We start from the raw sequence: 12,513 nt of genomic DNA on the forward strand, positions 1-12,513 counted from the left end.
CAGCATGTTTTCTTCCTTGAGTGTTAGTGTCCATGCTGCGCTCCGTAGGTTAGGATTGGGCGAATCACTGGTCTTATAGATACGGATCTTGGTGCGTCTGCTTAGAAGCTTGGACATTAACACCTTGTGAAGGCTGCACTGCATCGCAATGTATTCTGGCATCCTAATCTTTATGCCTCGTCACGATTGTTAGTATCAGTAACGGTGTCTCAACGCTCGCAACTAAATCGAATTCTCTCATGGATATATTATACGCAAAGTTCCCATTTTCGAGCTGCTGAGTGAGGAAAATTTTTTTTGGAAATAATCAGCTATAATATCCTCTATAAGTAGTTTGATAATCATAACTATAGATTCCAGGAACCGTCCGTGCGCTAATTCAAAACAAAATCCGCGCCCTTGACTCCCGGTTTAATCAGTCTTTGTGCTGTTTTTTTTTAATTCTTTTGATATCTTTGACCTAAAGATAAGCTCAGTTGTAATTATTTGACTCCATTCGAGGTCTGACCGGCTGGGTGTGTAGTTACGTAACTATGAATGTTTAAAATTTATTAGAAAAAAGATGGCGTCATTGAAGTGTTTCTTTTATTTGTGCCTGATTATTGCCACGACACAAGGTAACTATGTTTTTTTTTTCTCCACTTAGAGCAACAATAATGGATTTTTTCTTCGCGTTCCAATCTCTGAACGAAAAAAAAAATGTTTAACCTCTAGTGTTTGGCGGAAGCCGAAACACGATTCCTGATTATATTCTCTACCAATAGGAAAAAATCCCTATAGAAAAAAAATAATCAATTGAATTAGGTATACAGCACGTCCCAAGACTATGGGACATCAAGGGAAAGTACCTTAAATATAAGACATAGGGATATTTTTCTCAAAGGAGACTTTATTTTATTTCAAAACTGAGTAATACTGCATTCAAAGATTTAAAAAAAATAAGTTACTTTGTCTGGAATTCGAACCGACTCAAATGTGAAAAAAAACATCCTGTATTTTTATGATGCCAATCAAAAAGAATGCATAAAAAATAAGTCATCTCAGAAATATGATATCGCAAAAGAAATGATAGAGTAACATTTTTGATTAAAATTTCAAGATTCGGTTTAGTTCCCAGAAAAGGTAAGCAATTTTCAATTTTTTTAGAAATTCTTTGAATGCAATATTACTTACTTTTAAAAATAAAATAAAGTCTTCTTTCAGCATAATATCCTATCTACGATATTTAAGGTACTTTCCCTTGATGTCCCATGGTCCCTGGGACGCCCTGTATATAATATAGTATTGTATTAAATTTTGACGACCGGTCTGGCCTAGTGGGTAGTGACCCTGCCTATGAAGGCGATGGTCCCGGGTTCAAATCCAGGTAAGGACATTATTCGTGTGATGAGCATGGATATTTGTTCCTGAGTCATGGGTGTTTTCTATGTATTTAAGTATTTATAAATATTTATATATTATATATATCGTTGTCTAAGTACCCTCAACACAAGCCTTATTGTGCTTACTATGGGACTTAGTCAATTTGTGTAATAAAATGTCCTATAATAAAAAAAAAAACATCGTAATCTTCAGAAGATTAATAAAAATAATTCTGGTCACATATTTTTCAAGAAATGTTCAAAAAGTTTAAGAGCGTGGCGTCTTTCTGTTATGCGGGAACCACATCCTCATATGCCTCCTATTTGGGCATATTTTTATTTAGCCATAGATAAATAAGTATTAAGCATTTTCTTTCCAAAACGCTTATTATTTTCCTAGTCGACATCTATATAGGGAGCGTGCATGAACTGTAGGAGGCAGCACAGGAGCAGTCAGATTTTTGGCGCGAGGTAAATGTGATGTTTTTTGTTCCGATGTAGCCCACAGATGGCAGAACCTACTATGCACAAGAAAACACGTGACGTGTGCATGTGCATGTTTATGGTTCCGATTCAGGCCACAAGATGGCAGACCCTCCAACGCGCACGGTCCCTATAGCGTCAAGTAGTAGATTTATCAGTACCGCTACATGACACTAGACGTCATGAGTGTCGCGACTGACGAAAAGTGTATTGCACAACAATTTACGACTACTTAATATAGCAAGCGAAGGAGTTGAAATTAAAGTTCCGGTTAAGAGGCTGTCAATACCTAAAGCGCGCACACTGTCTATTTGTATCTGAGTAAATGAGATAGCACTGTCGCATGTTACTGGGCCTGGGCAAGGGAATAATAAGAAAAATATTTAAATAAAAAAAGTGAATTATTAGTGTATTATTTTACTCAAACATATATTTAATATGAACATATATTTTTCTTACTTGACTAAATCAAATAGTCTTTATTAAAAAACTATTTAAGTAACATCAATTTCAAGGACATTGGGTGTTGACAGCCTCTTAATTTGGGTATAATATTAGCTGAAAATTGTTGAGCATTAGCATTTTCGTTCGTACCGACATCTATTGTCAATAGCAGTAAGTGATAAACCTGCTACTTGACGCTAGATGTCGACTAAGAAAATAATAAGCGTTTTCGTTTTGGCAAAGATAATTTGAAATAGAGGTGAAGTGTCAAAGAAAATGTTGTTGCCACAGAAAAGTTACTGCCATTTTTCGACACATGATTAAAACTTTTAGAATGCCATTTGACTTTGATCTTTATTCTTTCACTAATATGTGTGAAATATCAAAAAGTGGCGCCATCTTACCCGGGCAATAACCCAAAGGTTATGGAGCCATCGCTCGAAACGATGCCGCCATACCTTTGGCTTTTGATCTATTAGATGGCGCCACTTTTTGATATTTAACTTAACACATTTCAGTCAAAGTATAAGGATTAAAGTCAAATGGCAATAATGGCAACAAAGTGGCTACAAAGTTTTCTTTGACAATACACCTCTTTTCCAATTCTCTTGGTTTTGGTAAGGAAACGGATGTATGAAGTGATCATTCTATGCTTACTTATTTCTCTAACATTCACTTCATATCTTTGAAACAAGGTTCACAAATAGTTACGTAGGTATATCCAGCTATTAGCAAAAGGACCCTAATTGGTAAATTTTCCAGCGGTCGCAGAAGAATCATCAGTTGAAGTCAGTGTGAAACAACTGAATGTAGCACTGGGAGGCACTGGTTCCGTCACCTGTACACCTGGGGGATCTCCACTACCACAAGTTCAATGGAAAAAGGTAATCCCTTCATTAGAAATACTTTGGAACATTCTTACACATATCAAGTTAGTCCCAAATTAAGTAAAAAACTTGTGCTAATAGAGAGGTTGTCTAAGAAAAAAAAACACGGCCTACCAAACGCTTAATAATTGCAACCAAAGCGTGCTGGCTTAGGTATAGGCACTTATTCGCCAGTTCATTGAAGTAAGCTACCAACACACGTTTTCCAAGAAATAGAAGACTTTCCATTGAATAAAAGTTTCATATGCCGCCAATTCTTTTTCACCCGATTTTGATGGTAAAAGGCTATCGTTCTCGGCTCTTGCCTCTATTAGTATTACTGGCAACGTCAATTTTATGTGTTCTTCAGTTTTAATGCTTGAAAATGACATTTTCGTCAATATATAAACTAAAAGCTATTCCAATTTTGTGACAAATACGGAAAATGGCTGGCTCGTTATTTTTTTTACGCATGATTACAATGGCGCGTGCAAGGCAAAGGCGCTAACGAAATCGACAAACAGCCAATTTTTTTTTTAAAAGCTAATATTTTCGTATTTCTATTCGACGGATGGAGATAAAATCGATAAAATTTTATGTTTATTCATTAATGTATTTACGAGATAATTTAATCTATAAATTATGTTTGGTGTGATAAAACCTCTTTGAACTAACATTTGAAACCTAATAGTTGGTTAAAAAAAATGTATTACTTGACCAAATTAAAGAAGGAACCGTTTCCGTGCATATTATTAGCAATCAGTTACCTTCTTAACTCAGTCGGATAATATGAAAAAGCACGAGTGTTATAATATATACTGAAAAAACACGTAAAAGGTTCCCAATGTCAGAGTACTAATACTAATAGATTTGGAGGTGTAAAGTCTCTCCAAGTGTCAAAATAAAATTTATACTAAATAAATCAATCGCATCTAGACTGTTAAGCCAGCAGTCTCATAAACTAATGCTACAGAATACATAACTAGTATGGATCCAAAGTCAAGTACTTTTCTTCTTCCTCGCGTTGTCCCGGCATTTTGCCATGGCTTATGGGAGCCTGGGGTCCGCTTGACAACTAATCCCAAGATTTGGCATAGGCAATAGTTTTTGCGTAATTGAGTACCATCTGACCTACCAACCCAAAGGGTAAACTAGGCCTTGTTGGGATTAGTCAGGTTTCCTCACGATGTTTTCCTTCACCGAAAAGCTTTTCTGTAAAGCTTAGGCATCCAAAGTCAAGTATATGATTCAATATTACAGAGACGTATAGTCTCCTCGGTTAATACATTAAGTTAGGAGATGTATAATGTCCCCACGGTCTAAGAAAGAGAATAATACCCATTAATAAGATTTGGAGGTGTAAAGGCTCTCCAAGTGTCAAAAAATTAAAAAAAAACAAAGGGTCCACAAACAATCAAACTACTCCCGGAGTGCCGGCAGAAGTGAAAACTTGTATATTAACGTTGTGCATTTTTGATATTTTGAAATGGTTAGGGAATAATCTTGCACGAATTGCTTTAATTAGCAGTATAAAAAAGTACTATCATTTATGTGGTAAAATTCAATATTCATTTATTGCGCTATCGTACACAAACATGACAATTTATATTACATTAAAAATTTAACCACTTCAGAACGATTACAATTATTTAACATTTGTTTTTCGATCAGGTCACGTGTCCGTCTTGCGAATTTTCAATCCGTCGAATCTGTCGGTTACGTGACCTGTCGCGAGTTTAAAAAAAAAATCCCCGTCACAAAAAGTGCACAGCGCCTCTAAAGAAGTTTTCACTTCAAAAAAGTGTGCGTGCCAGTCGACGACATCTATATTAGATACCTACATATAAAACTTTCATAACTCAGGAACAATTCGTGATAAACGCACATATAAATACCGCGCCGGGAATCGAGCCCAGGATCTCTAGCTTCTTAGGGACACTACCGACTTGCTTAAGAGGCCGTTAAATGCGAAATTAACGTTGTCTGTTATCTTGTGTATTCTATGTATCGGTAAATTTTTTAAACTTTTTTTAGCATGGTGGCCAGTTCGGAGCGGGAACCAAGCAATCCGGAAACACGCTGATAATATCTAATGCCCAAATAGGCGACCGAGGGTATTACATGTGCGGTGGTGTTGTAGACCGTAAGGTCGTCACACAACAGTATGTTTTAGTTGAGGTGAAAGGTAAGGTATTACAAGAACGCCTTTTTTATACTTGTCGACTGTAATTGTTGAATTACAATTTCGTATACCAAACCTAACTCAACTATAATATGAAAAAAAAAAAAAAAAATATTCTGCAAGTAGGCCTCAAGGGCTCTTTTACAAGTCAATACAACATTTATAGTAACATCAAAAATACATAACAACATTTATAAATACAACAGCCAATACCTGGGTAAACATTACATTATAATAATCTTAAAATAAATTATTACTACAATACAATAGAGATGTATAGTCTCTATGGTTAAAAACACATTAAATCTGGAGATGTAAAAGGTCCCCAGTGTCAAAGTACTATAATACTAATAATAATAAGATTTGGAGGTGAAGTCTCACCAAGTGTCCAAATGAAATTTATACTAAATAAATAAATCGCGTCTGGACTGTTAAGCTAGCAGTCTCATAAACAAATGCTACAGAATACATAATCAGTATGTACCAAGTCAAGTATATTATAAAATATTACAGAGACGTATAGTCTCCACAGTTAATACATTAAGTTTGGAGATGTATAAGGTCCCCACGGTCTGAGAAAGATAATACACAATAATAATGACATTAATAAGATTTGGAGGTGTAAAGACTCTCCAAGTGTCAAGAATAAAAAATAAAAAAGTGAATGAAATACATGTTTCACGTCAAGAGACTGTTAAGCTAACAATCTTAAAACTAGTTCTACAGAATACATAACTACTATGAATCTAATAACTCAATGTCATCATCAAAATAACTAAACATAACAAATATAAATACATAAGGTTGAACAGCTAGAAACAACAGCGCCCTATGCCTGTCCGGGACACTGCAAGCAAAACTATTACAGCTTTTGAGACTGTTCCTTGTCTCCCAAGTAGTCATCTATTCATAAGCAAACGCTGTAGTCAACTATAATGAAATTTATCAATCACGTGGCGCCGCGGTCCAGTGGAAAAGACACTAACGCGTGACGGCTTCATGAGTAATATTCATATATTATGCACGCGTTGATGTCTTTTATATTTATGTAACCCTAACGCTGTTTTTTTATACTTATTTAACAATTTTACCGCCAAAGATGTCAAATTACGCACGCGTGTACAACTCAATATCAACATTTGTCCAGTCTGACAAGGTTCAAATCATTTATTGTATAATTTTATAAATTACATGTCAATTATTTACGAAAAAAAAAATGAAATAAAAATTAATAATATAACAATCATTAATATAATTATATACTCTGGGTATAACTTATAATTTAAGCTTTAAAAAATTCGTCGATGCTGTAAAATGTGTGCTCGAGAAGCCAAGTTTTTAATTTTCTTCTAAAACAATCTAGAGAAGGAGCCGAGGTGATTGACACTGGCAACTTATTATATACGGTCGGGCACATCACGTGAGTTATCTTCTCAGATCTTGCGAGGCGTCGTTTTACTGGCAACAACCTGTTCACAATCACGCCCCGTGAAAAAGATTATTTTTCTACTCGTCGACTGTGATGGTTCAATTAAGATTTCGTATAAATATATTGGCGTACTTTATACATGGTAGAGCCAACCAATTTTCATTAATTATTCAGGGTTTATAGTCAAAAAAGTATTATTTTAGATGACTTGTAGAAAAAAGTATTATTACAATAGTGATATAAAGCTTTTCAGTCTCGTTCCTTACTTAGGCTACTCAGCAAGCTTCGTCGCCTAAACACGGTACTCGACTGAAAAGCTCACTATTATATCACGATTGCATAAAATACTATAGTATTATTAAAACTAAAACCTAAAAACTATGTTAATATGATTGATGTCACATGTTTCATTTTAGATGTGCAACCACCTGCGAGACCAACACAACCGCAACAACCAGTCAGACCAACACAACGTCAACCAACGGTCAGACCAACACAACGTGAACCAACGGTCAGACCAACACAGCGTCAACCACCAGCCCGAGCACCGCAGCCACAGACTCACGCAGTCAACCCGAGAGTTAGAATCAGTGTCAGGCAACTAATAATACCGAGGGGACAAAGTGGAACTGTTGACTGTATTCCCGAGGGGTCCCCGCTGCCAAGGATTCAGTGGAACAAGGTGATTTTTATAATATTTTAAACTTTCCCGTGTCAAATTCCACAAATGTCTGTTTTGACGTTTTGTTGGAACATCATTTATCCGCGACCACGACCAATGTAACCTGCGTCAAAACGTCGGAAATAATGGTAAAAAATAGATTCTTAAACATTAATTAATTATAATAACTGTTTGACATTATAGTTCATGTAAAATTAATTTTAGATGACATATGTATTTGATGATGACATATATTTGACGACCGACTTGGCCTAGTGGGTAGTGAACCTGCCTACGAAGCTGATGGTCCCGGGTTCAAATCCTGGTAAGGGCATGTATTCGTGTGATGAGCATGGATATTTGTTCCTGATTCATAGGTGTTTTCTATGTATTTAAGTATTTATATATTATATATATCGTTGTCTAAGTACCCTCAACACAAGCCTTATTGAGCTTACTGTGGGACTTAGTCAATTTGTGTAATTATGTCCTATAATATTAAAATTATATGTTCTAGACTATTTATTATTACTGCTCTTATGAGATTATTTAGTTAGACATGTATTCTATTATTTCTTTTTAGTTTTCTGCGTTTCCTTTGTTTCTTAGTGTTTAATTTCACGGTAATTTCGAATTTGTTTTATTTTTTTGGATAATTATTATTGACATTTGATAATAATATGTTTGCATGCCAATAATTGACGATCATAATGTAAATTAATATAGATTAACATAAGAATAAAAAAAAAAAATAAAAAAAAAAAAAAAAAAAAAAATGCGATAGACCCGATAAATTTACAATTTCATTAATATTAATCATTTTTAATAGCCAATAGGCCCACGGGGAAGGAAACAGTAAATTTGACTGTCTATTTTTTCTTCTAAGTCGGCTCTTCACTGTTGAGAATCGTGACTCCGCTTTCCGCTTTCCTCATAGCAGCTCTCCACTTCTCTCTATCTGTTGTTTTGTGGAAAGCATATTTTTTAAACTGTTCTGTACAAAATATAAAAAAAATATACGAATGGCGGACGTTAATTTGCGGACGAATTCTGATAGGATGCATGAGAAAATGCTGGACCTAATGTTCTTGTACAAACTTCTAAACGATAAGATTGACTGCATGCATATGGGTTAGTCAGATAGGCTGAAAGTACCGTCTCGTTTGCCACGTTATCCTTGTGCCTACTCTATGTGCGTCGTAGTCGAACTAACCTACTGGCTCACTCCCCTTTGCCTCGCCTGGCTCGTCTATACAACAAGCATGCTAATAATGTCCCTTCTTTGGATGTGTTTCACGACAGTGAAGCCTCATTTAAAAACAAATTATTATCTGTTGACAACCTCAGCTAAAAGCTTTTTAGCTCGGCTAACTTAGTTACTTTTGTGTGGAAATTTTATTGTTAGTATTAATTAGGTGTTTTGTTAATTAGTATCATTTGTACTTATTCATATTTATATTAAGCTCTAATTCTGAATCTTAATTTAAATAATGCATGCTGTGATTGCCTTTAATTGGGGGATTAATTATAAATGTGCTCTTTTAGTATGTAAATTATAGTATGTGAATTGTATCTTCTGTTGGTGATCCTAATAAACAAATAAATAGAGAAAGCTCCTTAAATCTTATAGATATACCTTTTATACTTGTGTATAGCTAAAACTTAGTTTTACCTATATCAAGTTCGCAAAAGATAAAAATATGCTTTAAATACTTTCATGTAAAGGAGGAAGGCGATTTCAACAGCAGAGTGGGACCAAACGGCAACACGCTGGTAATATCTAATGCTCAAGACGGCGATGGAGGAAATTACATATGCAACGGACTTGTGGATGCAACTACCGTTTGGACTGAATATGTTCAAGTAGTGATAGCACCAGGTAAGCACGTGTATCTTATATCTTCAATCTTCTTAGCGTTCCACACTAGCGTCACCCGAGCGTCGACGTCTAGTCAACCCTATGGCTGCTGCTCGACGCAACGTTGGCGCAACTGCGCAGCGACTCCATTTTCCATAGGGCCGACTAGACGCCAACGATATGTTCAAGTTGTAATAGTACCAGGTTAGCACGTGCTTATTATATCTTCAATCTAGCGTCTCCCGAGCGTCGGCGTCTATTCAACTCTATGGCTGCTGCTCGACGCAACGTTGGCGCAACTGCGCAGCGACTCCATTTTCCATAGCGCCGACTAGACGCCAACGATATGTTCAAGTTGTGATAGTACCAGGTTAGCACGTGCTTATTATATCTTCAATCTAGCGTCTCCCGAGCGTCGGCGTCTAGGCAACCCTATGGCTGCTGCTCGACGCAACGTTGGCGCAACTGCGCAGCGACTCCATTTTCCATAGCGCTGACTAGACACCGACGCTCAAACAACATTAGAAAGAACTGTAGAATATGAAAATATTAAGGGTACTTCTACAAAACCAGCCTGGATTTGTCAGGTACGCAATCACATGTGCGACGAGGATGGCAAAAATGGTTAATTGTAGTTAATTTTTTTGGATATCATTCAATAAGTAACTATTCGTAATTATTCGGTCTAAACCTAGATCTAAATAAAATATCAAAGAAGAAAATGTACCACCGAGTCATCTTAGCGCCTTTGTCATAATTTGTAGCAAAATACAAAATAGTATTCTAATTGTACTTCATACAATATATAATGAAAGCGATTCGACTTATGACAAGAGCCGTCACGGAAATCGAACAACCTAAGAATGGCCCAGGACGTCGACTACATGGATGATGATCATTTCCAAAGACGTGAAGACGACGGATTTAAAAGTTTTAAGTCGGGTTTTAAATTAAAACTTTTACATGTCCATTTTTACAAACAATAAAAATTACAAAAAACAATTACAAATATGGAATCGATTAAATAATAAATACTTTATTAGAGATGTTTACTATCTCTAAATGTCAAATAACACAAAAAAAACGATGATCTAAAAATAAAACCAACAAATACTAAAATTCTTTAGAGATGTATAAGTCTCTGAGTGTCAGAGATAAAATATAAAAAAAAGATATTAAATTATCCTTAGAGATGTAGAGGGTCTCCAAGGCTTGAATTCTTCTATAAATAATTAAAAGACAAAAAATTAAATCAGACAAGAACCGAATGAAGAAGAAGCTCAGGAGAAGAAGAATGGATTTTCTCTTATAAAATACCAAAAGAGCCGGAGGTCAACCTTTTATTAACTCTGTCTTTTACTTTATTTATAGGTAGCGAAGCAATACCGTTACAGTATCGTCCAGACCAGCTTCCTAACCCATTTGACGTGTCTGTCGCCGAAGGACAAGATATTATAATAAGGTAATATGTAAATGATATGTTAAATCAGACAACCTTCCATCTTTCGGTTTAAATCGACCGGGATATAAACGGTGATTGCCTTTTGTATTGTTTTTAAGCTCCCGATATTTCGACGCAGTTAGATGCATCTTGTTCACGGGTAACTGGAGATAGCGGGTGGATGTCAAAGTTGTGTAGACCGCGCTCGGTCTACCCTCGTTCGTGCGTGTCGGCTGCGTTCGCTTTCAATTTTACCACTGGTCGCGTCCACACTTGTTAGTCTATCCAAGCACACCACACACAGTGTCACTAAGCGTGTTTGATTCGGATATCAATGGTTTTTTTGCAGACAGAAACCACAGGATTCCACACATTTGACAAAACCCATCTTCACGATTGAAATTTCTGTATTTATGAATTGACCTGATCTGACAACCAACCTGAACGGTTAACTTTTTCATGCTTCATGGAAGGATAACCGTTCCAGTAACATTCCAGTGCTGGATTCGATCACTGGACTGGAATGCTGGAATAAATGTGAACGGAGCATTGTACTTAAAAATACAGTACCTTCACTTAAATTTTAGTACATGCACGGTCAAGGCGGTCAAGGTGTTCACAAATATCTGAACAAGCACTCTAATACCTTGACAATAGAGGCGTGTTTAGATATTTGTGAGAACCTTGGCCGCTCCGATATATCTGATGGCGACTGTACATAATACGCGTCTTTTAATTCCATTTCAGCTGTGACTTCAAAACTGGCGACGACCAACAGATAGTCTCATGGAGCAGACTCGACCAGCGTCCATTGCCACAAAATGTTCAACTCAACGGCAGAGAGCTGATCTTCCAGAGAGTACGTTGCTATTTCGTTTTTATTTTTTGCCAAATAATCGTTATTTACCTACCTATAGATTACAGGGAAACATAAGTAGAAGAAGACTAGCTGTAGCCTACGACTTCGTCCGCGTGGATCTATTTCTCTAAAATACTTTTAACCCCTTTTTAACCCTATAAGTACCCGAATTTTCAAAAACACTAAAATTATTTTTCTTACTTTCTAATGTTTTCTGTTCCTACTAATTTCAAGTCGCTACTCAAATAGTTCCCGTTACAAACTTTCAACCCCTTTTTAAATCTTTTAGGGGATGAATGAAAAAAAAAAAACGTTAAAAGTATTTTTCTCGTATTTTATAAAAATATCCTATTACGAAGTTACAAGTTTCTAACTTAATATCCCCATACAAATTTTCATCTCCTTTTTAACCCCCTTAGGGGATGACTTTCCAAAAACGCTGAAATTACTTTTCTTCTATTTTAATATACCTTTTCACGAAAGTTTCAAGTTCCTAACTTAAAATAAAACGTGATCCCCATATAAACGTTCATCCCCTTTCTAACCCCCTTAGGGGATGAATTTCCAGAGATTTCCAGCAGACTAGGGTATGAATCGTAAGAAAATTCATACTAGGTGTAGCACGTGCGGTTTTACTTACAATAGACAAAGAGTTAGCCGTAAGGGCCAGCTTGAAAACTAACGACTATAGCTGGGTAAAGTTTTTAGGGTTCCGTAGCCAAATGGCAAAAAACGGAACCCTTATAGATTCGTCACGTCCGTCTGTCTGTCCGATTCTGTCACAGCCACTTTTTTCCGAAACTATAAGAGCTATACTGTTCAAACTTAGTAAGTGGATGTAATGAACCGCATTAAGATGTTCACACAAAAATAGAAAAAAAACAATAAATTTTGGGGGTTCCCCATACCTAGAACTGAAATTAAAAAAA

General features: G+C 36.0%; 1 protein-coding gene across 1 annotated transcript in view; it reads left to right on the plus strand.

Moving 5' to 3' along the window:
• Positions 1-565: 565 nt before the first annotated feature.
• The window catches only part of LOC133517351 (basement membrane-specific heparan sulfate proteoglycan core protein-like), a 29,837-nt gene continuing 17,889 nt past the window's right edge, over positions 566-12,513 (plus strand). Inside the window, exons 1-7 of the mRNA XM_061850647.1 lie at positions 566-617; positions 3,051-3,172; positions 5,189-5,339; positions 7,182-7,447; positions 9,152-9,305; positions 10,656-10,746; positions 11,473-11,584. Of these exons, the coding sequence (XP_061706631.1) occupies positions 5,276-5,339; positions 7,182-7,447; positions 9,152-9,305; positions 10,656-10,746; positions 11,473-11,584 (687 nt within the window). The 5' untranslated portion in view covers positions 566-617; positions 3,051-3,172; positions 5,189-5,275. The remainder of the gene's footprint in view (positions 618-3,050; positions 3,173-5,188; positions 5,340-7,181; positions 7,448-9,151; positions 9,306-10,655; positions 10,747-11,472; positions 11,585-12,513) is intronic.

The sequence above is a fragment of the Cydia pomonella genome, chromosome 4, assembly GCF_033807575.1.
Source record: "Cydia pomonella isolate Wapato2018A chromosome 4, ilCydPomo1, whole genome shotgun sequence".
Lineage (NCBI taxonomy): Eukaryota > Metazoa > Arthropoda > Insecta > Lepidoptera > Tortricidae > Cydia > Cydia pomonella.